At 44.2% G+C, this 27,440-nt stretch overlaps 1 protein-coding gene across 17 annotated transcripts in view; it reads left to right on the forward strand.

Annotated features, from left to right (window-relative positions):
• Nucleotides 1–27,440, forward strand: part of LDLRAD4 (low density lipoprotein receptor class A domain containing 4) — a 418,190-nt gene that overhangs the window by 359,983 nt on the left and 30,767 nt on the right. The window contains exons 1-2 of one of the 17 annotated variants that reach the window (XM_010335605.3): nt 16,179–18,165; nt 18,762–18,875. The exons of 14 other annotated variants lie outside the window; for them this stretch is intronic. In XM_010335605.3, the coding sequence (XP_010333907.1) occupies nt 18,806–18,875 (70 nt within the window). In that variant the 5' untranslated portion in view covers nt 16,179–18,165; nt 18,762–18,805. 2 more of the 17 variants (XM_003924876.4, XM_010335607.3) reach the window with 2 other exon arrangements.

The following is a 27,440-nucleotide window of genomic DNA, read 5'->3' on the forward strand; positions in this document are numbered from 1 at the left end:
TCCTCCTGCCTCAGCCTCCTAAGTAACTGGGACTTCATACAAGTCTTCTTTATAACAGCTCTCCTTCCCACCCTCCTCCCTCTTTTTTCCTGACTTTATTTATTTCTTTATTTATATGTTGACTTATTTTAGAGACAGGATCTCTCTGTTTCCCAGGCTGGAATGAAGAAGCTATGTACAAATGTGTTCATAGCACACTACAGCCTTGACCTCCTGGGCTCAAGCAATTCTCCCACCTCAGACTCCTCCTGAGTACCCAGGAGTACAAGTGCACACCACCACACCCAGCTGGGCAGCCTTTTAAAAATTTTCTTTTCCTCCAAAACTTTCTTATATCCTGATTTTTCCATCACTATCCTCATGTAATATTTGCATATATTCATACACACGCACCCACATGCAACTGCACTTTATATACATGTGCCTTGAGGTCCCAGAGAGCTTAATATGTTGGTGGGGTCAGTGTCTCCAGAGTGGCAGTGTGAAGAGCAGACCCTCTCTTAGAGACAGTGCAGGTGCATGCCATGAGCTCAGGTGAAGGCAGTGGAGCTTAGAGGAGATGGCTTGTGGTTTTCCCTCTGTTGGTCTGTCACTCTCAGTTGACACCGTCTGCCACCATAGGGATTCCACTATGGGTTCAATTTGTTCTTATGCCAGGAAATGTTGTTTGTGTATACTCATAATAAGCACTGATTAAAGAGGGAGCCTAAATGCTGAAATACTAGTGAGGGGCCAGGCGTGGTGACTCTTGCCTGTAATCCCAGCACTTTGGGAGGCCAAGGTGATGGATCACTTAAGGCCAGCATGGTGAAACCGCGTCTCTACTAAAAATATAAAAATTAGCTGGGTGTGGAGGTGCATGCCTATAGTCCAAGTTACTTGGGTGGCTGAGGCATGAGAATTGCTTGAACCTGTAAGGTGGAGGTTGCAGTAAGCTGAGATCATGCCACTATGGTCCAGCCTGGGTGACACAGTGAGACTCCATCTCAAATAAATAAATAAATAAATAAAAGGAAAAAAAGAAATACTAGTAAGAAGCATTTTAAAAATTATAATCATAATCATACTAGAATGAGTGGGGAGTGTTCTCTCCTCCAAAAAGAAGTTTTCTGGAGGGATTGTTGGACAATTTAATTATTCTTTACATGTTTGGTAAAATTTACCAGTAAAGCGATCTTGGTCTGGGCTATTAGTTTCTGGGAAGTTTTAAAATTATTAATTCACCTGGGCATGGTGGCTCACTTCTGTAGTCCCAGCACTTTGGGAGGCTGAGGCGGGTGGGCTGAGGTCGGTAGTTTGAGACCAGCCTTGACCAATATGGAGAAACCCCATCTCTACTAAAAATACAAAATTATCCAGGCATGGTGGCACATGCCAGTAATCCCAGCTACTCAAGAGGCTGAGGCAGGAGAATCGCTTGAACCTGGGAGGTGGAGGTTGCGGTGAGCCAAGATTGCACCATTGCACTCCAGCCTGGGCAACAAGAGTGAAACTCCATCTCAGAATAATAATAATGATAATAAATTTTAAAAATTAAATTACTAATTCAGTCTCTTTACTTGTTACAGATCTACTGAGATTTGCTATTTCTTCCTGATTTAGTTTTGGTCGTTTGTGTCTTTCTAGAAATTTTTCCATTTCCTACAAGTTATCTAATCTGTTGGCATACAATTTCTCATAATATTCCATTACAGTCCTTTTTATCATTGTAAGGCTGATAATAATATTACTCTTTTCATTCCTTATTTTAGTTATTAGTCTTTTCTTTTTTTCCTATGTCAATCTACTAAAGATGTCTTAATTTTGTCTATCTTTTTCAAGATTCAAATTATAGTTTGTTGATTTTCTCTATTTTTCTATTCTCTATTTTATTACTGTCATCTTTGTTATTTCCATCTTTCTTTTTTTCTTGATTTTGGTTTAATTTATTCCTTTTGGTCCACTATCTTATTGTAGAAGATTAGGTTATTAAGTTGATATCTTTCTTCTTTCTTAACATGGGGTTTTATGGCTGTAAATTTCCTTCAGAGTACTCCTGTAGCTGTATCCCATTAAGTTTTGGTATGTTTTGCCCTTATTTGCATTCATCTCTTAGTGTTTTCTAGATTCCCTTTTGGGGGAGAAATTTCCTTGTTATTCTATCTTTGACCCATAGATTGTTGTTTTTCTGTTTTGTGGTGTTTTGTTTTTGAGATGAGGTCTCACTAGATTGTCCAGGCTGGTCTCAAACTCCTAGGCTCAAGCCAATCTCCTGCCTTGGCCCCTCAAAGTGCTGAGATCACAGGCATGAGCCACCACAGCCAGTTCAATCCGTGTTTTTTTTTAATGTGTATCTTCTTCATCACCTATATATTTGTGAATTTTTGAATTCCCCAATCTTCTTTCTGTTACGATTTCTAATGCTATTGTATTTTAATCATAGAATATATATTGGATACTTTCAATTATTTTGTTTCATGGCCTAGCATGCAGTTTATCCTTGAGAATGTCACATTCTACTGTTGTGGATTAGAGTGTTCTATAGGGGTCCATCTGTTAGGTTTATTTGGCTTATACTGTGTTTGAGTCTTCTGTTTCCTTGTCAATCCTCTGTCTCGTTGTTTTATCTACTATAGAATGTGGAGTGTTGTGGTATCTAATTATTATTCTTAAGTTGTCTGTTTTTCCTTTAAATTCTGTCAGTTTTTGCTTCATATATTTTGGGAGTTTGTTGTTGAATGTATATATGTGTGTAATTGTTCATTCTTTCTGATGGAATGAACTCTTTGTCATTATTAAATGTCTTTTTTTAATCCTTTGTAATTTTTTTTTCTGAAGTCTATTTTGTCTAATATCAGTATGGTCACACCCATTTTCTTATGACATTTGTACATCTTTTTCCATGTTTTTTACTTTCAATGTATTGCTATCTTTGATTCTAAATTTTATTTTTTTACATGGCATACAGTTAGATCTTGTTCTCATATCCACCCTGACAGTCTCTGCCTTTTGATTGTATTGTTCATTTCATTCACATGTAATCTTATTGATGTCATTTGGTTTGCCACTCACTTTCTGTTTCCTATATGTCTCATCTTTTTTTCTCCCTCTATTCCTTGCATACTACTTTTTAAAAGTTATTTTCTTAGTGGTTGCTCTCAAGCTTAACACACATAACTTGTCAGAATCTACTTAAGATTTCCACTAAATTCTAGCATAAGATATATATATATACATGTATATATATACATATATATACGTGTATATATATATATATATATATATATATATAATTGTACCCCAAATAGCTGTTTCCTATCTTTTTTTGCACTCTCGTTGTTATACACATTCACTCTCTATGTTACAAACCTAACAATACATTGTTATAATTGTTACTTTGTGTCATTTCATGTCTTTTAAATAATTTGAGAGAAGACATTAGAACAAGCATGTATTTATAGCATGTCTTCTATTAGCCTTCTAATTTTACCTTTTCATTTGTTCCTGTGGATTTGAATTACCATCGCATAGCATTTTCTTTGCTTAGTAGTACAGCTTTGCTCCCAATCACCTCCTCTGTGCTGTCATTATGAAATAGATTACATTCCTACATATTATTGGACCAGTGGGATAATTACTTATGCATATATTTGTTTTAAACAATTGCCTTTTAAATTAAAAGAAGAAAGAAGAAATATACATTTATACTATCTTTTATAATTATGCAATTATCTTGTTCATGCAGATTCAAATTACTGTCTGGGGTTACTTGCTTTCAACCTAAAGAAATTCCTTTAGTATTTATTAAGTGAGTCTACTAGCAATGGTCTTTCAGTTTTGGTTTATCTAGGAATGTCTTTATTTTGTCTTAACTTTTGAGAGCTAGTTTGGCTGGATATAAAATTCCCGGTTGGCAGTATTTTTAAATAAATTTTGGCATATTGAAGATGTCATCCAATTGTCTTCTGGCTTTCTTTGTTTCTGATGAGAGCTTAGTTGTTAATCTTAATAGGGTTCCCTTGTAAATGATGAGTCATTTGTCTGTTACTATTTTTCTTGCTTTGGCTTTCAGCATTTTACCATGATGAGTCTGTTTGTTGATCTCTTTGAATTTATCCTACTTGGAGTTTGTTGTAAATCATGAGTGTATAGAGTAACTTTTTCAATAACTTTAGCACATTTTCAGCCATTATTCTTTGGATTTTTGTTTCTACTTATTTCTCTCTCTCTTCTTTCCTGTGATACTTCTATAATGTGTATGTTTTGATTAATGATGTCTTGTGTTGTTTTTTTTTTCCCCCCTGAGGCTCTACTTGTTTCTCTTCAATCGTTTTTATGTTAATCAGAATGCACAGTCTATATCAATCTATAATCTCTCTTATGCCAGTTTAGATCTACTGTTAGGCTCTAGTGAATTTTTTTTCTTTTGGTTATTGTATTTTCAATACCAGGCATTCCATTTGTTTCTTTCATTGATAATTCTGTTTCTTTATTGATATTCTCTATTTGATGCAACATTGCCATTATACCTTGCTTTGCTTCTTTAATCATTGTTCCCTTTAGTTCTTTGAACAAATTTGTAATGGCTATTGTGAAGTCTTGTTTAAGCTGGATATGTAGGCCCTCTCACAGGTAGTTTCTATTGCCTTATTTCCTGTGTATGCATCACACTTCCCTTTGCTTGTCTCATTTTTTGTTGCTAAAAACTGGACATTTTGTTAGCATATTGTATTAACTCTGGATAATGATTTTCTCCTTCTCCCTAGAGCTTCTTATTGTTTTCTTGTTTATTTAGTAACTTTGTTGGACTATTTTATTAAAGTCTGTTTTCCTTGCAATGTGAAGCCTCTGATGTCACTCCTCAGAGAACACAGCCTTGGATCTGGTACAGTCACCCTGGAATAGCAGTGACTTTAGTAGAGCTCTCTTTGTTTCTTTGCCTCATATTTCTGTTAAGCTGTCTGCCTTAGTTTGTGTCACACCCAGCTGTTAGTTTCCACTAACTGCTGGCTGATTGCTTTATTGTTTTCCTCTATGCCTGGGGCATAAATTGCTGTGGCATCTGATCCAACTAAATTCAGGCCCATTTTTAGGGGTCGTTTTTGAATCTAGCCTTTGAGGTTTGTTCTGACCCCAGAAAGGTTCTTCTTAACTGTCTCTTTCTCTAATTCTTGTAAAATTGCTGACCTAATGTTAAGCTTGTTACTCTCATAAAGCTTCTAGCCTCCTCTCAATTGCTTACTACCAAAATTTTTACTGTTTTTGAAAGCACTCTTACACTTGAGCTTCCTCATATGTTGTCCTAAATAAAGTCAGTTTTTGGTAGCAGAGCTTTGCAACTCTTTGTTCTTACGGACTGCCTATATACAGCTGGGGCAAAATTTGTGAGTTGACTGGGGACATGAACTCACTCGCCTGAGAGAGCCCTCCTGAAGTTTATGGGCAGGATGGGCAGGACACTGGGTAGAGGCAGTAGCCTCTGATCTTTTTAGCTTGCCTCTCCTTACATGGAATTTCTACCCTGTGAATGAACTGGGCTGAGATCAGTTGGGACCATGCTATCATTAGCCTGCCATTCCTCGGATAGATTTTCTGCCTTAAGAGTGGAAGTGAGGAAGGGGTACAACAAGGAAGGCCACGTGGTCATAGGAAGCCTATGGCCTCTTGACTGCATTCACCTGTAATTTAATCTCTGCAACAGGAATGTGATGATGCTTGCCTTTTGCTGGAGGTGCCATAGGCTTTGTTGGGAAGTGGGGAGAGAGGAAATGTTGTTTTTTGCCACACCCACTCAGTGTAGAGCTTCCCTGTGCTGAACTGGGGAAGGGAGAAGGAAGGAGTGGGTTGTGGCTCAAGTGCCACAGACTCTCACTGTTTCTGGCTCAAGTGCCACAGACTCTCACTGTTTCTGGCTCAAGTGCCATAGACTCTCACTGTGGAAGTAAGAGATTTAATAGATTTTCTTGAAACAAGATATTTATTAATCTGCTGAAATTCCATTGGACAATTTTCAGAGACTCAAAATGGTTACTCTTTTACACATTAATATTTCATGAGTTATGGTTGTTTTTCTGGCAAGTGAGTCTGTAGAGCTTCTCAGCTCACTATTCTTTAAGTGAGACTCATATGTTTTAACTGTGTTTAAATTTCAAACACAGTATATATGTGGATAAGTCATATTTTTCTTACTAATTGATTGAAACCAAATTATACAGCAAACATTTCTTTTAAATGAGCAAGAGTAAGAAAATTTTCTTTATATTCTATACATAACATTAAAGATTATTTTGGCTATTATTATAATATCTTTTTAAAGATAGAGACAGGGTCTCACTATATTGACCAGTCTGGTCTCAAACTCCTGAGAAACTGAAGCAATCCTCTTGCCTTAGCCTCCCAGGTAGCTGAAACTATAGGCACATACCAGTATGCCTGTAATTTTATTATATAACTTTTAATAATATGCTTGCCTCAAATGTTTTATTTAAAATCTCTAGCATATCATATCTGTGATTTTATGAATATTTTTACTTAGAGGTTAAACTTTTTTTAAATGAATTAATTAAAGTCCAGTTGAAAATCAATATTAAATAATAAAACATGTGGAGGGCAGGTATCTTAAGAATTCTAATGGTGGGACTTGAAGGGCTTGGACTGAAGTGTGCAAGACATTGATTTGGTCCCAGCAATGAAATGAGACATGTGAGGATTGCACAGCTGTGTGACTCAAGATGTCACTCTTGGCTAGTAGGAGAGGTGGCACTAGGCCCTGGGTCTCCTGACCAGCATCTGACCGCATCAAGAGGCACTAAAACCAAAATGTTCCAGGCATAATGACAGCATACAGAATCTGTAGCCTAAGACTTCCAAGGCATTCAGCTGGAATCTGATCAAGGCTCGCCATTTGCTGTTTTGTCTGTTTGAGCTAAAAATCACCAAGAAGCGCATGTGTGACCAAATTGCCACCCTACAGCCAACACTGGCCAGGATTTCTGCCTCTCAGAGGATTAATGGTGATAGACCGATTTGGAAAATCTTCTGTAAGGTATATGACAGGAAAAAAAATTGTAAAGATATTTGCAGTGTTACCATTTCTAAGCTTATAATGTTTTAAAAAATTAGTTTTATTCGTATGACCAAGATTAGATGTGTTTCTGCCGGAATAGCATTTCTTCTGTGAGGACTCTACATTTTTATTATTAACACTCTATTTTACTGGATTTGCTTTCCTGCTGTGGGCATTTACTATGTTGAAAATAATGGACTTAATTAAGGTCATTTTTAATCAAAACAAGACGTTTCTCCTTATCTGCATAAAAGGCACTGTCAGGCCTTTGGGGAGGATGGGCACCTGCTCTCCTAACCCTTTGGCTTCTGTCTATTTCATGGTGGCAAGATGTCATCATAAAGCCCAGTCGATCCATCTCCATTATCTCTGGTTAACCAGGGGCCTCACATTCACAGCTATAGTTTTCATGTTTCCATTTATCACCCTTGTAGAAATATTTTAAACAAAGAAATCTGACATTATAATGCATTTAACAATGATAATTTATTCAGAATCTATAAGGAACGTAAACAAATCAATGAGACTAAGGCAAATAACCCCCGTAAAAACTGGGCAAAGGCCATAAACAAACACTTCTCAAAAGAAGACTTACAAGTGACCAACAAACCTAGGAAAAAATGCTCAACATCACTAACCATCAGAGAAATGCAAATCAAAACCACGTCAAGACACCACCTCACAGCAGAAAGTCTATTATTAAAAAGACAAAATTAAAAAAAAAAAAAACATGTTGGTGAGGCTGCAGAGAAAAGGGAACACTTATACACTCTTGGTAAAAATTTAAAATAATTCAGCCACTATAAAAAGCAGTTTGGAGATTTCTCAAAGAACTAAAATAGAACTACCATTCGACCCAGCAATCCCACTACTGGCTATATGCCCAGAGGAAAATAAATCAGTGTACCAAAAAGACACTTGGACCTGTATATTTAGTGTAGCACAATAGCAAAGATACAGAATCAAGCTAGATGTCCATCAGTAGTGGATGAAGAAAATGTGATACATATGCACTGTGAAGTACTACACAGCCATGAAAAAGAATGAAATCATGTCCTTTGCAGAAACATGGATGCAGATGGAGGTCATTATTCTAGGTGAATTAATGCAGAAACAGAAAAACTAAATGTAAATACATTCTCCTTTATACATGGAAGCTAAGCACTGGGTACTTACGGACATAGAAATGGGAGCAATAGAAACTGGGGACTCCAAAAGGAAAGAGGTAGAGAAGTGAGAAAGGGCTGAAAAACTTCCTTTTGAGTACTATGCTCACTATCTGGGAGACAAAATTAATAGAAGCACAAATCTCAGCAGCATGTAGTATAACCTTGTATCAAACCTACACATGTGGCCCTGAACCTGATACTGAAAGTAGAAAAGAACTTACTCATATCAGACAGTTTAGTAAGGTTTAGAATTTCAACCAGGATATCTGACTGTAAATCCACATACTTCCCAAACCAGTATATTGGTTGCTTTGGGAACCATCACTGGTGGCAGGGCAGGGGGAATTTTATCAAACATCATCATTCTTAAACTATGACATTTAATTTTTTTTTTTTTGAGACTGAGTCTTCCTCTGTCACACAGACTGTGGCACATTCTCGGCTCACTGCAATCTCCACCTCCCAGGATCAAGCAATTTCTGGCTAATTTTTGTATTTTTAATAAAGACTGGGTTTCACCATATTGACCAGGCTGGTCTCAAACTTCTGACCTCAAGTGATCTTCCCACCTCGGCCTCCCAAAGTGTTAGGATTACAGGCATGAGCCACTGTGCCGGCCTAGTTTTTTATTTAAAAAATAAAAAGAAGAAAAACTAGAAATTAAAAAACAAATAAAAAATTTTATTTTAGTACTTTTTCAAGTCACAAATAAGTAAGATATTGAACTGAGCAGTCCCTTCGGGCACATCATGGTTTTTCAGCACTGGAATAGGTTCCAGTGAATCCCTAAATGGAGAGGTCATTTAATGGGAGGACATCCCTCTATGCTTTCAATCAGAAAGAAAAGAAAGGGCTGTGGACATAACAAATTAAAAACAGTAAAAAAAAAATTTTTTTTTAAAGTGTGGAAGGAGTTTTATTCTAGAAAATTCTGATTTTCATAAATATTTAAGTGTTTTAATTACCTTTTTATACTCTAGTACAGAAGCAGAAACTTCATTTTTTCAAGGCCCAAGATAAGGAAAAGGATAGACAATAACCTTAAATTTCCAGAAAACAGGTTTAGTTAAACATAAAGGAAAATTGTCTGGTAGTATAGTTTGTTTCTAGGATCATCTTCCCTGAGGTGTGAAAAAAGAAGTCCTTTCCTGATACCAGGACCAGTTAAATCATCTCTATGTACTTCCAGAACTTCCTAGAGCCCTGGTCTAAAAGAAGAAAAATTCATTCCTTGAGCCTTTTAAATGGGATTTGTGGATCAGGACCCTTCTGAAGGGTTGTCCTCGGATTGGCCACATTTAGAGTTGGCCTGATGGAGTGGTGAGGAACAGGCTCTGGAGCCAGTCTTCCTAGCTCAGGCCCTGACATCGCCACTTGCTGTGTGACTTTGGGCAAATTACTTAACGCTTCTGTGCCTCCATTCTTTCACCAGTGTGATTGGGATAATAACTAGAATTCATCTCATGGTAGTTGTAAGTATTAAACGGCCTAATAGAATGAGTTAGAGAGCCCTGGAGCACTGCCTGGCCCACTGTAAGCAGCATCTCAGTGTTAGTTGTTGTTGTAAGTAATTAGGCGAGGCACCCCTCTCCTGTGCTCCTGCAGCACCCCCTTCCCTGGTGCCGTGACCCGCTCCACGTTGAGTGCCCTGCTGGGGGTCACGCTAAGTTGCACAGGCCTCACAACCCTGCTAGCGCTTGCTAGAGATGTGAAGTAGGGACCGCATGGACAAGGGTGGTTCCTGGCTTTCTTTGTTTCCTCCAGCACATGGGGTGGCGGGCACATAGTAAGCACTCCACATTTGCTGCATGCATTCCGGGAGCTGGCATCAAAGAGGATCAATCCCCGGCTGGAATTTTCAAAAACACTCCGGCACTGGAGAGCACTGAATCCTTGTCTTCATAGCATCTGTGTGTCATGCTAGTCTTAAAATGTCAAAGACGAAAACAGAGTATAGTTATTTAGATCTGATGTCAAGGTGGACTTTGGACTAGCTTGGATTTTTGGCACGTAATTTCTCTGCTATGTGGCTTAGTATATGCTCTAAAAACTAAAACCCTGGCATGTGCCTTGATTTTATCTCAGCTTTTGAAGAAATGAATGCTTCGTGCAAAGCTAAAGGTCTTGGAGCTACCTGGACACATTCTGGAGTCTATAAGCAAGACAGAGAGGAGTTGCAGAGTTCACAGTATGTGCCTTAGGACTGGTTGCGGGCCCGCCGCCCTAACAGCTGCAGGAATAGGGGCCCAAGGCTGCCGCCACTTGGCAACCACACGGACCATCATGAACGCGCCCTATGGGTGCCACATACTGCGCATGTGCAAGAAGGCGCGACATCTGCCTGGATTAAGGAGCTAATGAAATTGGGGTTTCAGTCTCTCAAGGGGCAGTTACAATTTTTATGGGGTAAAAAACTGAGAACTAGAATAGCAGTATCTAACTCCTGACTTAATAAACATCTTGAGCCTCATTTTCTACGCTGTACCCAGAAATAAGATGAATTACGAAGGTTATTCAGCCTTCCAGTTTGGGGCTGAAAGTAAAAATTATAATATATTTGAAAAGCAAAATGAAATATTTTCCTGAGTAACCACATCAAACATTTTAAACAGTAAAATATTCCGTGTATGTTTCTGTAGGAAAAACGTGTTTCACCTGAAATATGCAGATTTTTCCCAGCCCTTCAACACTCCCCAGAAGAGGTCGTGGCTGTTTTCTGAAGGCACCGTCGGCGTGCCTTGTTGATAAGGAAAGATTTGGGGGCATGCCAGCAGCCACCGGGCAGGCAGGACGCATGTGGCAGGAGTGGGTGCTGCTTCCAGAATGCTCAAGGGCCAGGACTCTCCTCCTGGCATCTGGCTCTCTCAAGGAACAGGAAGGCCGAGGCAGGGACGTAGAGAGAGCAGGGCCAGGCTCATAGGGATGGAGGCTGGGCATCTTCATCATTCTGTCTTTACGAGCAGTCTGCTCGTGGCACTTGAGTGTTTCCAGAGTGCAGAATCAGAGTGTTCTGTTAACACATGATGTCCAGAAATCCTAAAAGACTTCTTGAGTTTTTATGAAGGATGCCAAATATTCTAGAAATAGTTTCGCAACACCAGATCCTCTATTTCAATGAGACACGGTCTCATTCTGCTGTGCAGGCTGGGGTGCATTGGCACAATCACAGCTCACTGCATTCTCAACCTCCTGGGCTCAAGCGATCCTCCTGCTTCAGCCTCCAGAGTAACTGGGATGACAGGCGTGTGCCACCACACCTGGCTAATTAAAAAAAAAAAAATTAACACGTGGTTTCACTACGTTGCCCAGGCTGGTCTCAAACCCCTGGTCTCAAGCAGTCCTCCCATCTTGGCCCCCAAAGTGTTGGGGTCACAGGTGTGAGCCACTGTGTCCAATCCAGAGCCTCTCTTAACATAAGGCAGCTAGCTTCGCCATTCTTGGGGACCCTGATGACACTGTTAACCCCTGCTAGTTCTCCTGAAAAGTGCGGGTGGATCAATAATGATATATCAGCACAGAGCAGAGGGCAGCAGGAAGCCCAGGAGGGTAGTGTTACTGCTCTACCTACATGTGGACACAAATTGTTGCTTGTTGAGTACTGTTGCTTGATGATGACAAAGTCATCATCAGTCCACTGGCATCCTTCGGTTAGTTGCAGTGGCTGCTACATTTGTTGACTGTTGAGTACTGTTATTTAAAATCATTGTTGAATAACAGTTAGCAAAAATAAGAGCCCTCATGTGTCCTCATGGTGGTATGCATGCATCACAATTTCTCCAAGCCCCCGGCTTGCTCATTTCATCCAGGTGAGGAGTCTGGAGTAGAGCAGGGCCTCTGAAATGCCGGCGTGAACATCACTCGGCTGGGCATCTGGTTAACATGCAGGCTTCGGTTCCAAGGTCTAGACAGGGCTCAAGATCGTATTTCTGTTAAGCTCCTAGGGGATGCTGCTGCTGCTGGTCTGTGGACCACACTCTGAGGAGCGAGGGTTGGATGTGCTATTTCATCCTCCTGTGAAGTAAGGATTCTCAGCCTCATTTTAGATGAGGAAATGCACCCAGCTCAACCTAACACAGGTGGCAGGGTTGGAACCCAAAGTTGGTTCTAACTGGCCTCTGTAAAAACTTCATACTGCCTCCATTCTATTCTGGGGGCTTGGAAGGGTAGTTGCAATTTCAGGCACAAACCCTCTTAGTAGGAGGTAGCTTAGCCGTTATGAAAATCTATAGCACCATAAATGTGGAATCATAAGTAATTCCTTTAATTCCTTTTTTTCCCCTGCTTAGTAGCATAGATAATGTGTAAGGTACACTCAAATCTGCTAATTCAGAGACTCTTTTGCATATTAGGAAGCTATTTTAAGGATGTTTAAACTGAACTAATTTATTTAATACATGTGGAATCCACCTTATTGGCTTGCTAGCTCCTTGAGGCCGCACACTTTCATATTTGTGAACATTCCTACCAGCGACAGGGCTGATGGGAGTGCACACAGGGTGTTTGCGTTTCTACATAAAGCCCTCTCTGTGCCGTGTTTTGCTAAACCCCAAGGATACACTAGAAGATTATTCCATGCTATAGACTAATGTCCACAAATATCAAACTATTACCATGTTTTGGGTCTGTGGGAACATAAAGTTTGTGTTCTTTTAAAATCCTCATTCATGATTTTAAGCATAACAAAATTACTTAAAATGTACTGTTTTGTTTTCTGAAGGCCGAATACCAGGGATTAATTTTTATGTGGAAAATTTCATCTCAGAGCAAAATTTTATAGCATAGTCATAAACCTCAAAGAATGAGAATTTGTAACAGACAGAGCCATGATTCTTAACAAGAGCTGCATTAACAGGCAGACGAGACACATAAAATGGCTCCAAGAGCCTCGTGGCAGCATGTAGAGATGCAGAATCTTTTACGTGGATTTGCACGTTAACTCATCCCCTTAGTGCCCAAAAGAAATTGGGCAATCAGGCTAAAAAAAAAATCAGTGTAAGTCATCATCAGTCCACTGGCATCCTTCGGTTAGTTTCAGTGGCTGCTATTTGTTGACTGACTGTTGGGTAATTCTGAGCTCGCTGGCCACTGAGCAAAACAATGGTTAAGTGGCTAGGTGGGAGTGTCGGAGTCAGATTGCCCCAGCTCCAACTCCTCGCCAGCCTCTCACTAGCAGTTTGCTCTTGGACAGAAGACTCACCCTCTCTGAGCCTCAGTTTCTCCATCTATAAAGTGGTAACATGAAAAATGTGCCTCACAGGGTTGGCGTGAAGATAAGAGATAATATAGTACTTGAAAGTGCCTTGTACATAGCAGTAAATCTTTATGAATGTGCTAAATTTATTAAAAAGGTATTTCTAATCCTTTTTTTTTTCTTATTTTATTTTACTTAAAGTTCTAGGATAAATGTGCTGAACGTGCAGGTTTGTTACATAGGTATACATGTGCCATGGTAGTTTGCTGCACCTATCAACCTGTCATCCAGCTTTTAAGCCCTGCAAGTATTAGGTACTTGTCCTATTGCCCTCCCTCCCTTTGCTCCCCACCCCTCGACAGGCCCAGGTGTGTGATGTTCCCCTCCCTGTGTCCATGTGTTCTCATTGTTCAACTCCCACTTTTGAATGAGAACATGTGGTATTTGCTTTTCTGTTCCTGTGTTAGTTTGCTAAGGACGATGGTTTCCAGCTTTGTTCACATTCCTGCAAAGGACATGGGCTCATTCTTTTTGTGGCTGCATAGTATTCCATGGTATATATGTGCCACATTTCCTTACCCAGGCTATCATTGACGGACATTTTCCGGTTGGCTCCAAGTCTTTGCTACTGTGAACAGTGCTGCAGTAAACATATGTGTGCATGTGTCTTTATAGTAGAATAATTTCTAATCCTTTGGGCATATACACAGTAATGGGATTGCTGGGTCAAATGGTATTTCTGGTTCTAGATCCTTGAGGGATTGCCACACTGTCTTCCACAATGGTTGAACTAATTTACACTCCCACCAACAATGTAAAAAAAAAAAGCTAACAATCCCTTCAAAAAGTGGGCAAAGGATATGAACAGACACTTCTCAAAAGAAGACATTTGTGCAGCCAACAAACATATAAAAAAAAAGTTCATCATCACTGGTCGTTAGAGAAATGCAAATCAAAACCACAATGAGATATCATCTCATGCCAGTTAGAATGGCGATCATTATTTCTAACTCTTCAAGTGATCTTTATCTGTGAGAATTTCTGTTGTGAATGAAGCTTCCGTGGTGGGGCAGGCTGTGGAGGGGGAGGCAGTGGGGTGCGCTGAGAAGCCTTGGGGGTGAGAGCCAGGGCCAGCCCCGGGCAGAGCAAGATGCTATAACTGGGCTTAGAGATGACAGAGAGATCCTGGTAGAGCAGAGCCCCACTTTAGCACTCAGAAACTTTTTTCTGAAGCTAATGAGCTGAGTAGCCCCTGAGCTACTCATACTTGGAGTGGCTGAATAAGAGCTGAAATCTCAACTGATCATTTCCAGTCAGATCCCTGCCCTCAGCTGCCTCTTTTTGGCCATTCACAACAGCGAGGTTCCACCCACCTTAGCTTGTCCCATGCAGGTCTCAGCTGGTAGCTGATCCTTAGAGCCTGTTTGGTTCCTTAAAAAAGCAACTACCTGGAGATGGAACCTTCGACGAGCTCAGCCACACAGAAACACTTATCTGTAGGACTCCATTGAAGGTCCAGTGCGTTTCCTCCTAAGGACTGTAAACACTCGGGTAAATATTTGTCAGATGGATTAAAGAACTGAAGACCTTTATAGAGGAAACCCTGAAGATATCCTTACAGTCTCAAGTCCTCGTTGCTACCAACAAACTTTTCTGAAAGTGTGTGTCTTCGGTGACCCCGCCTTGCTCCATTTTCAAGGTCTCTGCTGCACACGTGGATGCCTCTTAAGCTCTGAGATGTGCTGGTGACTGCACAAAACTCCCATTAGAAGTGATAGCCATCAGAGTACTCATGTGAAAGCTGCAATGTAAAGATGATGCGGGAGGAGAGAGTTCCGAATGCAAATGTTTTTACACTTTCATGCTTGTGTGTTCCACAGGCTTCTCTCTCCCACGCCTTCTGCCATTTTCTCTGAATGATGGGAAAAGAAATTTTGGCAGCTCTCAGCTAAAGAGCCCAGTGATGCCCATGCTGCCATGCAGCTAGGGTGAGCTGTGTATCAGGGGATGAACCGTGAGTCACAACTTGACCTTGGAACTTCCTTCTGAAGCAAGCATCGTCTTCAGGTGGTGCTTAAAAGGGAATAAGAATAAAACTCAAGGGCACTACCTAGTGCATCCACCCAGATAGCCCCTCAGCCGGGACTGGGAGAGGCCCTGTGCCTCTGTTAAGCCACAAATCCCGAGAGCCTCTAAGCTGTGTCCCCAGACACTCACAGGAGCGCTCAGCATGTGTGTGTGTGTATGTGTGTGTGTGTTAGATGTGGCCAATGTTTTATTCTTGACTTTTATTCTTAAAGTCAAAAGTTTTGAAAGTGATTTTTAAATGGGTTGAACTGTGAGAACATTAAACTGAGTGAGCAAAGAGCTTAATTAAGATCAGCTCCATGGCTGGGCCCGGTGGCTTATCCCTGCAATTCCAGAACTTTGGGAGGCAAAGGCCAGTGGATCACTTGAGGTCAGGAGTTCCCGAACAGCCCGGCCAACATGATGAAACCCCATCTCTACTGAAAATGCAAACATTACAAAAATTAATTGGGTGTGTTGGCGCCCACCTGTAATCCCAGCTATTCATGAGGCTGAGGCAGGAGAATCACTTGAACCAGGGAGGCGGAGGTTGCAGTGATCCAAGATGTCGCCATTGCACTCCAGGCTGGTTGACACAGTGAGGGGGGAGGGAGGGAAGAGAGAAGGAAAGGAGGAAGGGAGGAAGAAGGAAGAAGGAAAGGAGGGAGGGAGGGAGGAAGGGAGGGAGAAGATCAGCTTCCATGGCCAAGATGCCCAGTGACAAGGAAGTCAGCCAAACACATTGAGACACTGAGGAATAGCCTGTGTCCATTAAAATGAAAAAACATACATTTAAAAAAATATATATGAAGTATTCATTTTATGTAATGTTAAACCCCAAAGCAGGCAATTTGTAACCATTTCAAAATGCAAATATGTCCATTGGCAAAGGACAGAAGAACTTTCCGAGTATCTTGAAGTTCACCAAAGCCCTGATTTTTTTTTTTTTTTTTTTTTGAGACAGAGTTTTGCTCTTCCCACCCCGGCTGGAGTGCAGTGGTGTGATCTCAGCTCACTGCAAACTCTACCTCCCAGGTTCTCCTGCCTCAGCCTCCTGAATAGCTGGGATTATAGGCATGTGCCATTACACCCAGCTAATTTTTGTGTTTTTAGTGGTGACAAGGTTTCACCACTTTGGCCACGCTGGTTTTGAACTCCTGACCTCAGGTTGGCCTCCCAAAATGCTGGGATTACAGGCTTGAACCACCCTGCCCAGCTCCCAAAGCCCTAATTTTAAGAAACAGACAGGCACAGTGGCCTGCAGCACTCCTGGCTGAGGCCCTGGCTTGAAAGCAAGCCTGCCATGTGACTGAGCCTGACCAGGAAGTGCCGGCCCAGGTGGCAAGGAGCCGCAGGGCTCCAGGGACTAGGGGGGCTGGCAGCCAGGGAGGGGTGGCTTGAAGTGGCAGCAGCTTCTAATACTCTCTGAAGCTGCCTCTTCCTGAGGGAGTTCCCTCTTCATTCACCTGGCAGGGTCACTCTGAGAAGAAGTCAGGGAAAGTCTGACACAGGGAGGAAAGTTCCATTTTTAATGTGGAAATTGCTCAGGAAGAATCAGGCCGTCTGGATTTCCCCAGCGGCTGTATATTAATACAATGGTCACTTTTCTTGCTGAAATTATCTGGTTTCCTTTTATCCACGTGAAGCCTCTGGAGATTCTTCTGGGTGGTTCTTTTGTTGCTTTTCTGCCCCTGCTCCCAAAAATGAGAACATGAGAAAGTGATGTCTTCCAGCCACCAGGAGGACCCGGCAGTGACATCAGGGCGCAGTCCTTGCTGTCATGCCCCAGGTGATGTGCCGGGCTGACAGCGGGCAGGCTGCTAACGTCAACCGTCCTGGTTTCTAAGGCTGGTAGTAACCAACAGAGTTTAGTTTTGCTTTGACAACTCCTCCCACAGCCAAAACTATTGTTATGGCCCACATGTCATTCCTATTTACCCTAAATAAGGAAAAACAAAGGCTATTCTGGGCGCCGGGCAGTACTTGAGAGGGAGGTTATTTGCAGCGTTACCATGGCAGGCTGCCCTTTCCACCGCAACCACCCCGTGATTTTCTCTGAAAACTGCGACAGACAGAATCGCAGCCTGCCCTGAATTTTCTTCACACAGCCTGGGGGCATCCAAATGCACAGGAGATGTTTTACACTCAGATGAAACAAACTGTTTAGACCTAGGGAAAAGAGACTGTGCTTGAACAAAATGAAGCAAGAGAAAGCGCCCTCCTGAGACATGTCGCTGCTTTCGTGTTTGAATTGCCTGGGATTCTTCTCTCTAATTTCTGATCCTTATAAACTAAAACTGCGTAGGAACATCGAGCGTCCTGACTTTGAAAGAGTCTGTGGTGTTTTTGTGTTACCATACATGGGGAATAATGATGTGAGGCAGAGGGAGAGGGAAGGAATGGGAGAGCCGAGAGGGAAGAGAGAGCCGGAGGGAGAGGAGCAGGCAGTGTTTCCTGCTGTGGGTAGGACCTCGCCCCTTACCAGTGCAGAGCTTGGCTGCAAGAGCCGCTGCGAGCTGCTCCTGTCAGTTAGAGGCTGTGGAGAGGGAGCACCAGGAGAGGACAGCCTGGCTCGCAGCCTGAGGGGCGCTGTGGGTACTCCCAGCTGGGCGCGCACACGCCGGGAGCGGATCTGCAGGGGAGCAGCATGCCAGCCTAACGTGAGCGTCCTGCCTGTCGCGTGTCCTGCCTTGGTAAGCGTCCTCTGCGGTCCTTCCACACTGAAAGCTTCCAGCAGAGATCAAGGGAGGGAGTATTGTGTGAGATTTGCAGATTTCCTCTTTTCTGTCTGGAATGGTTTGATATTTGCCTGTTGAAAAGATTATTGAACGCAGTGAGACAAGATGAGCCCTCTAGCTGCGTTCTTGTCTGTGTGTGTGACATGTCCAGGTGTGAGGCCAAACCCGAGAGGTGCAGACTGCTCACTGATAGACGTTGCTGTAAACGGCACTGCCCTGGGTGTCCAGCTGGTCTCAGGATCGGAGACCCCGGACTTATTCTCTGCTCGGTAACACGGCAGGCTTCCTGCCGCAGAGTTCCTGGTTTCTGTTGATGGCAGTTGATAATTGGTAGCCACAGTCTGCGGTCAGAGCCACAGCGTTTGAGTCTAGCACCTGGGGTGGGCCCCACTGATACAGTAGAACGAGAGTGAACGAGGCAGACAGAAACACACCCCCCCTCCCCCCCGCCACGTTCACACACTCTCCCACACCCCACGCCGGCTATAACTGCAGCTCTGAGCTGCCTGGAGAGGAGATTGCCGGAAGCTGAAGGGATGCTTTGAACGTAGGGGGCTGCGTCACGGTTGGACTCCCACTTGCAGAGGACCTGATTATGTCCAGTGACCACCTGAACAACAGCACACTGAAGGAGGCTCAGTTCAAAGACCTGTTCTTTAAAAAAGGTACATTTCCTGAGAACTGCTATGGATGATGCATGCTCTTTCGGGTTTGTGTGGTTCCTCTTGCAGTTTGGTCTGAGGACAGAGTTGAGAAGAGGAGAAGCTGTTTCTCAAGAAGTTTGTTTCTACCTAAGAGGGTTCTGTCAACTCAGAACATTTCAGGGTGGGACTCCCTTTAGGAAGGTGCATGTCAGGCTTTTTCATCTTCTTTCAAGTCTGGAATTAGTTTGTTCCTGTTGGAGGTGTTATACATGAGTACACAGTTCGTTGCTTTGGGGTTTTGTTTTTTTCAGATGTCTATATATGTGGCTGAGACCTCCTCTGGAAATTCTGTTACTCATTGATAGGTCCTTTTTCTTCATCCTGATGAGCTGAAAACTGCATTTGAAAGAAAAGGTATTTCTCAGGATGTGGCTGGTTCATCGGACACTTTCTTAGCTCATCCATGTAGTGACAAGAGCTATTAGGAAGGAGAACTGTGACTCCAGGAGACAGAGAGCCCAGGAGAGTGAGAGACAGACAGACTGACTGTGGGACGAGAGCTCAGAAGCAAGCGCACTCCCCTGTGGAGAAGAAGGTCTCATTCCATGTACCGCTGTATTTTTTTTTCTGATGTACTTTCCTAAATTAATAATGTGGAGGTGGAGGTGAGGGTGGATTTTAAATGAATCCTATAGGGAGAATTATGGCTTATGTATGTATTTTTTTCCATTTATAGCATGGCAGAGGGATAGACTTTTAAAAGGTTTATAATTGCTCTTATTCCTCTGCTGATTTTTTAGAAAATCCTGTCAGTCATCTTTGATCAGAAGATATTTAGGTAAATTTCTTTCTGAAGAGATCATGAAACTCTAGATTCTAAAATGTGTGGTGAGAAGTCATTGTAGTGGATGAATGCTTGGGCCTTCATGAAGTGAGGAGATGCCACTCCACCCAGACGGGTTCGCGGAGTCTGCATTCAGGGGTTCCTTACTCCGTCCAGTCATCACTGGCTCCTGCCGCCTGCCCATGCCGTCCAAGGCACCTGGACTTGGGCAGGCGTCAGGTAGCTGTGCCCAGGCCACACCTGCCTTCCACGTTCATCTCTCCCCCTACAGATCATAGGGACGGTTTCCTCATTTTATTATCATGCAAATGATGTACATAAATACCTGGTTACAAATAGGCAGCTTAGAGCAACCAGGAGGCTCTTTTCTCAGTGACAGATCACACCCTCTTAAGAGTTGTAATTTTTGAATAATTGTTGCAAAATATGAAAACTTTTAGCAAAACTTCTGCACCACTGAAGTCGTCAGGAAGCATTTGGGAGAATACGTGTCTGTGCTAGATGCTGTTGAAGGAGGTCAGGCCATTGGGGTCTCTTCCTTCTTGAGTCTTCTCCACCAGCTTCTAAATAGGGGATGGCAACTTTGCGCCAGGCACACACTACCTGCTGAGACACTACGCATGAGCAAGGTGTTGACCTAGGGCTCACTCTAGGGAGGAAGGTGACCAGAAAGTAGATACTACCAAGACAGAGCTAAGTGCTGCAACAGAGTTCAGAGCTGCACAGGGAGTCCCCAGAGGTAGTGAACCCATCATCAGGGCTTAGGAAAGAGCTTCTAAAAGAAGATAAAGCCAGAAGGTGACACTAAAACCTGGGTATTTCTGTGGGGTGGCTTTTTTCTCTTTCTGTTGTTCTGCTTCTTCTACTATCCAGTAGAGTAGCCAACCCACCTCCAAGGAAAATAAAATTCAAAATACGTAATGTAATCAGTACAATGATAGCTCTTATTGTTTTGCTTCTGAACTTCAAGCTGTGAAGTCATTCTTGTAACACAGGCTGAATTTTCCCCCTCAGCCATGGTGTTTAATGAGTGTGAATCTTCATTCAACCATTAAAATCTCCAAGAGTATTTTTATACTAACAGTTCACAAACTCATGGCAATTATAGTCTAAGTAGATTCCAACTCCTGCCCCCACCCGTCTTCCTGCCACCACCGCAGCCTGGTCTCTGGAGGAACTTGGAAAGAATTTACCAGCCTTTAGGAACATTCAGCACTTTAAAAGTGTCACAGAGCCATAAATAAAGAGTAAGACACCCCTAAGGCTGTCATCTCATCACCACGCCCGTCTCTGCTGAGGAGGACAGAGACAGGAAGGAAATTCGACAAGTTCACTGTGCAGAAGCCAAGCAGGCCCAGCCACATGTGGGAGGTTGGGCGTCTGTGTCCCAGCAGTGGGGCAGGAAGGTGTGCAGGGGAAGGGGTTGCCTGGAGGTGAGGCTGTGTAGCAGGCCAACCCAGCCCTGGGCTTGGTGTTCCAGGAGAGACCAGCACGTACGTGAGTGAGGCAGGGTGCTACTGTTGGTAGGGTGGGAAGTGACCACGCCGGGTAGAGTGGGGTTTCATGGCTAGTGGGCGGCCGATTCTGCGACATTGCAATGTTCTACGTGGAATGCTTTCTGGATTCTTGCCAAGGTGTTTACTTGGCCTGGGGACAGAGAGAAACACATGAGGGGCCCAGACCTTGTCCCCTGCTCCATGATAGGGTTTTTGAGGGCATACATTGCACATCTGGAGCTTAAAAATAATTAAACATGTAGAAAGAGAACTTCAGTGAAGGATAATGTATTAGTGGAGGAAAGACCAAATGGAAGATGGTGTTAACCATCCCACAAATAGAAATGAGTGTTATATTAGGAGCCTAAGGTGGGACAACCACACTTCCCCAGAGCTCTTTAAAAATAGTGCAGACACTCATGCCTCTAGTATGATTCAGTTCAGCTCCTCATTGAACCAGGGAAGAGACCGACAGACTTCACACCACTTCTTCTGTTCCTGTAATTCTCCACTGTGCAGCTTGGGATTTCCTGGAGATGTTTCCATAAAAATAGAGAGATGCCATCATCACTGTCGTCACTGTCACTGCTGTACAATAATAAAAGAAGGTGCTAGGATGCCTTCCTGTAAGTTTTAGGCTAGATGTATTAAAAAGTATCCGGTATTTCCATTGCATTGACTCATCTGTGACAGCATCATGAACTACAGCACTGTAGAAGGGGGTGTGCACAGTTGACTTTGGCCTCAACTTCTTTCCTTGCGTGCCTTGCCTTGTCACTCTTCTGTGGACATTAGCTGCTGTTGACCAAGGAAACCTGAGCAGTGGTCTGTGTTCAGAATATGTGTTAGGTGCGTGGCATCTGGGAAGCCCAGAGCATCCTATTAAATTTCTAAGAATGCTACTATTTCTGCAGGTTTTATTTTTCTAAACTTTCTGTTTTAAGAGTTCTTCCAGAATTCATTCTCTTCTTAGCCTCCCCTTTCCAGCCCACTCCTCTCCCACCCCTAAAAACAAAACCCAAACCCCAGGCATCTTTCCTTTCTAAAAATGCTGGGCTCCACACACCACAGCCACCACCCTGCCCTGCCACGTGAAGGCAGGCTGTGGGTGTTTAGTGGAATTCTCCTGTTTAAAATGACTGAAAGGGTGTGGGAGGACAGGTGTGGGGGTTGCCACACACCCCCTCGTGAGCTTGAAGGGGGTCGTGGAGGGAAAGGGCATCTCAGTGCAGAGCTCCAGGGTCTGGGAATCATCACGCACGTTTCCAAGAACCTGTTGACCGCAGTTTTCACTTTGAGGATCCCCTGGGCACTGTTTGGAGAGGCTTTGTGGCACTGAAGAGAGTACAACACTGTCTTTTCAGTTACTAGTGTTCTCCTCCTGTGACTTAAAGACAAGGAGGTCTCGTTCCATTTATGGGTTTGGCCCAGAGTCCAGAGCAAGTGTCTGCCGCACTTGTGGGCCCCCGCACTAGGCCCTGACACCCTCAGGGGAGGGCTTCAGAGGTACCACAGGCCACTCTCGCCTGCAGCCAGGGACCAAGCTGCTGCATTGAGATGACCAGGCCATGAGGCGGTGGTCTCTAGGACCCAAGTGTCCCTGGGTCTTTCTTGCCTGCAGGAAGAGGTGCCTCTCTTGCTCTCAGCAGAGTGCTCTCCTGGCTCAGGCCCTATCAGGCTGCTGCCACCCCAGGGCACCCTGCAGGGCCACTCGATTCAGTCTGCAGGCAGGCTCCTGGGAATACTGTTCCTGCTCCCACAGCCTCTCAGCATGCCTACAACCTCAACCTGCCCCAGGTGAGTTCCATGCCACAAAGGTGCCTGTGAACCTCCAGGGCCACCTCTCATCTCCGTGCTGTAGATGCACCTGCCACAGCCAGTGCCTGATACCTTTGAAGCCTCAGGGCAACAGCATGGTGAAGGTGTCCCAGCAGGGCAGGGCAGGTCCCGTGAGTGTGCAGGTTTATAAGAAAGCAGTCCCCTTCAAAAGAAAGGTAATGGGGGGTTTACTCTTTTTTGTAGAGATAGGGTCTCATTATATTGCCCAGGCTGATCTTGTACTTCTGACCTTAAGTGATCACCCCACTTGGTCTCCCAAAGTGCTGAGATTCCAGACACACCCAGCCTGGAATTTAGTATTACAGAGAGTAATTCCATGCACTGTTTCATGCAACTGAGATCGTTCTCATCCTTGCCTGAATCTTTAAATAAGATATTAGCTCAAAAGATGCACGCCTCTCAATGTCGCATGTTCCATGTGCTGTCACGGACCAAAAGAGGAGTAAAATCCAGAGCAAATAAAGATCTAACATAAAATATGAACTCCAAAAATCTTAGAAGAAAAACTATGTTTCAAATATTAAAGAGGACCTTCCCAATCAAACAGGAAGTTTAGAGGCCGTGAAGGAAAAAGAGAGCATTGATGGCATAAAAATGTGTAGCATCTATAGAGCAACCCACGGCCAAGTTTAAAGAAACGACTGGCTAGGGGAAATAGTTGCAACACATAACAGACAAAGATGTGTAACCATAATATGTTAAGCTTTCATATAAATACATAGGAAATAAATGAGAAAACTACAAACACACTAATATGATTATGAAAAAGAGAAATACAAATTACCATAACCATTGGAAAAGATCTGAAATTACCAGTAACTGGAGAAATATGAATTAAAATGCGACACATATTTTTGTCCATCCAATTGGTGTCAATTAAAAGGGCGAGTCTCCACTGTGAATGAGGGCGTGGGGAACGTGCCTTCTGGGATAGCCTAAATTAGTGCAGCATTTACAAAAGGCAGGTCCTCAGTAGCCATGAGGATTAAAAGTGATTATGCCCTGGACCCAGAGATGTCACTTTTAGGAGTCTTTCCTACAAGTATATTGACAAATGTGTGCCAACCATACACTTGCACATATACACATGCAATCTTATGGTCATAAGAGAATAAAGAAAACAAGCAAGCTGCCTGAACAGCCACCAGCTGGAGAAGGCAAATTCCAGTATGTGCGCCCTCTGTAACAGACAGCCGCCAGACAGAGCAAGGCCAGTGCATCTGTGTTCTTGTTTAAAGAAGTCTGTGATGTATTAAGTGAAAAGACACAAACAAGATATTTGCACATCGATTCCAATAACTGAAAAGAGGAAAGCCTTTATTTCATAGCAAACACAGACACATACAACGGGGGCCTGGGCTTTCATGTGGGACGGAGTGGGGCTTGGTGGAGTCAGGGCACTGTGGGTTGGGAAGGGAGACTTTACACTGCACTGTTTCCTTCTATATGATTTAAATTTTCAAAAAGTTTTATTATTTTGGTAATAAAAATTCTTTTCAAATGAAACACAAATAATGTAAAAAAATGCCCAGAGACTTATGAAAACATAATTTGATTTGCTTTGCTGCAAATGTTTACCTGCGTAGCTTTCCATATTCAAGAACAGATGACCTAGAAAGGCATCCTCCAAGGGAAGACTTTGCGCACCTCCCCTGTCACCATGATTTTCCTGTTTCCATGCCCATAAAGCAATGAAGTTCTCTTGAAAAGAAAACATTTGGAAATCCCAGGGTATGCTTTAACTTGAAAGGTAATTTGTGAATCCTCTGCTATTTAACCACAAAATAAAAATAAGGGTTGGTAAACAAAGCATTATTTGGGGTTCAGTCCTCACACTGTGTTCGCTGCCTTTGTCCTGAGCGGAATCTCTCTGCTTCCTTTCATGCTTGTCTCTGGCCATCTCCTCAGGCTGGTGGCCAACCCCCTGCACAGACCCTCAGGGCTCCTGGAGGCTCAGTCAGGCACTCTGCAGCCAGTACAGGTCTTGTCCTGTTGGTGGTGGCTGCCCTCACAGAGAGCACACCCATGCAGCTGGACAGAGCCCACTGGGACCACACATCCCAGCCCATTCTCTCAGCCTGGGGGTGCTGAGTCTCTCTTCAATCCACCTTGTACCAATGAAGCTGCCTCCTGTGTCAGGAGGGACAAAGTAGGGGCTCCAGACTCAGCCTGGGAGACATCACATGGTGTGTGGGGATAGCGTCCTGAGAAACATAGGGTCAAGGCCAGGGTGTCCCAGACACAGGAAGGTTACGCACAGGGGCAGAGTCAAAGACTGTGTTCCTAGGTAAACAAACGTGCCACACTTCCCATGGCCTGTGAGTAGAAATACGGTCACATTTCTTTTGGAACCCAATTGTAAAGGGTCCAAGCCCCTGCTTGAAGCAATTTGCAGTCTTTCCAGGAAGCCCCCAGAACGAAAATTGTTGATAAGCCCTGGGGAGCTCTTGGGTTGGGGGCGGTGTCATATAAGTATGGCAGCTCTGCTGGACATTTCCTCCCCATAGGAAGTAGACACTCAAACCCTGAGGCTGGGCCAGGCACCAGGTTCCTAGAGTCCCCCCACCACTCAGCCGACAGGTCACGGGGGACCCCAGGGCAACAGCAGCCCCTTGGCTGGGGCAGGGCCAACAGGCCTCACTGACTGCCAGCCTCAGGAAGCTGCTCAGGGCATGGCCTCTATGCCTCTGAGCATGGCTTTGTCCGTGTCCACAGGGAAGGGTGATATTCCCACTGACCTGGCCTCTCCCTACCTGTGGGGCAGGGGGCACTTGGCAGATCCACTTGCTCGCTGTGCACAGCTCAGCCATCAGCCAAACACACACTCCGCTTTCCATTCTTAAGGAACCAGCTCCTCTCATATAGGCCCCAGGGCCCCGCTGCCCTCCACGCCCATCCTCAGTCCCTAAGGTGTTGGGATCTGAGTGTGGAAGTGGAGGGCAGTCCCAAAGGGTAGGACACGGAGGAATCCAGAGAGCCCCTTGTCCACCCTCACCCTCAGTTCCCAGGGTGTGGACAGCAGACGCACGCAGCCGTAACTGCTGGGGAAGCACCACCTGGTCTCGGCCTGCATCGCCCCACATATGAACAGATGCGCTGACAGATACTCCTCCCCACTGACCAGGGCCTGAGCCCAGCTGCAGCACAAGTGTGCGCATATGTGTGTGATGCGTGTGTGCGTGTGTGTGTGCTGTGAACCCAGGGCGGTGCAGTTGATGGTGTTCTCTCCCCCTCCTCCTGCCTGTGTCATGTCCCACATGATGCCACCCCCAGATTCCTGCACTGTCTTCCTCACAGCATCCCCGAGCCCCTTGCTCTGAATTTACATCACTGCATGGCTAGTCACTTCCTTCCAGCATGGGGGACTAGGAATGAAGCAGGCAGCAGAGCCATGGGCTGGGAGAGTGGGGCAGAAAGTGGGTCCAGGTCGCCCGTGAGCCCTTGACCTACTTCCTCTCCCAAAACAGGGGTCTGACTCACCTGCTTCCAGCTGCTGGCCCAACGCGCTGTGACTGGAAGTCACTCTGTGCTGCTGGACTCACGTATGAAGTGTGTGTCAATAGCATTTGGGGAATCTTTGGAGTGGTGGTGTCAGAAACCCAGGGGAGCTGACCACTCCTGAAGTGCTGGAAACAATGCAGATGTGTTTCCTAACTCACCTGCAGAGCCACAGCCTCGGAGGGAAGGGTCCAATGTTAATTTTTCTTTTTGAGTATGGGTCCCTTGGGGGATTGCTTTGAGGAACTCCATGCAACCATAAAGACGGGTTTAACTTTTCTAGAGCAGTGACGTTGGAGAAATAGCTTCAGTTTGGGGAGACTTTCTCAGCTCTCTGTGGTGGGGGATGGAGGGCGTCCTCTGGCAGGAAGAGGGTCTAGGTGATGGGAGCCCTGGGCTTTTCATGTCCTAGGAGAAGGTGGCACCCAGGTGCCTGCCCACAGACCTGACTGGGGCCAGCACTCTGGCCTGGACTTACGTCCCCATGTGGGAAGCAGGGATCATTACAGCCAGCACTTCCAGAAGGCTGTGGGCAGATAGACGTACCTTCTTAAGGGCCTCTCATTCTAGCATTGCAGAGACAAGGTTTGTGGGACAAAGACGCAGGGGAGCAGAGGTCTGTGGGGAAGAGTCCCCTCTCAGGCCAACCTTTCTGGGAGATGTTCTAAGGACACCCTAGTCCTCCCGTGGCCCAGGCAGCGGGCTGGATCCAGTGGCAGATGTGGCCAGAAGCACAGACTTCTGGCTTCTTGGCTGCAGGTTTGCTCAGCCTCCCAATTGTGCTTTCATGTCTCTTTCCCTAAAGGGGGACAGTTGTTCTGTCTTCTGTGGCCTCTGAGGACCAGATGTGTGCGAGAGGCCTTCAGAGGGCCTGCTGGCTGGCCCAGTGGCGGTACCTGGAGAATGGGG

Source organism: Saimiri boliviensis, chromosome 13 (assembly GCF_048565385.1).
Source record: "Saimiri boliviensis isolate mSaiBol1 chromosome 13, mSaiBol1.pri, whole genome shotgun sequence".
NCBI classification, from domain to species: Eukaryota; Metazoa; Chordata; class Mammalia; order Primates; family Cebidae; genus Saimiri; species Saimiri boliviensis.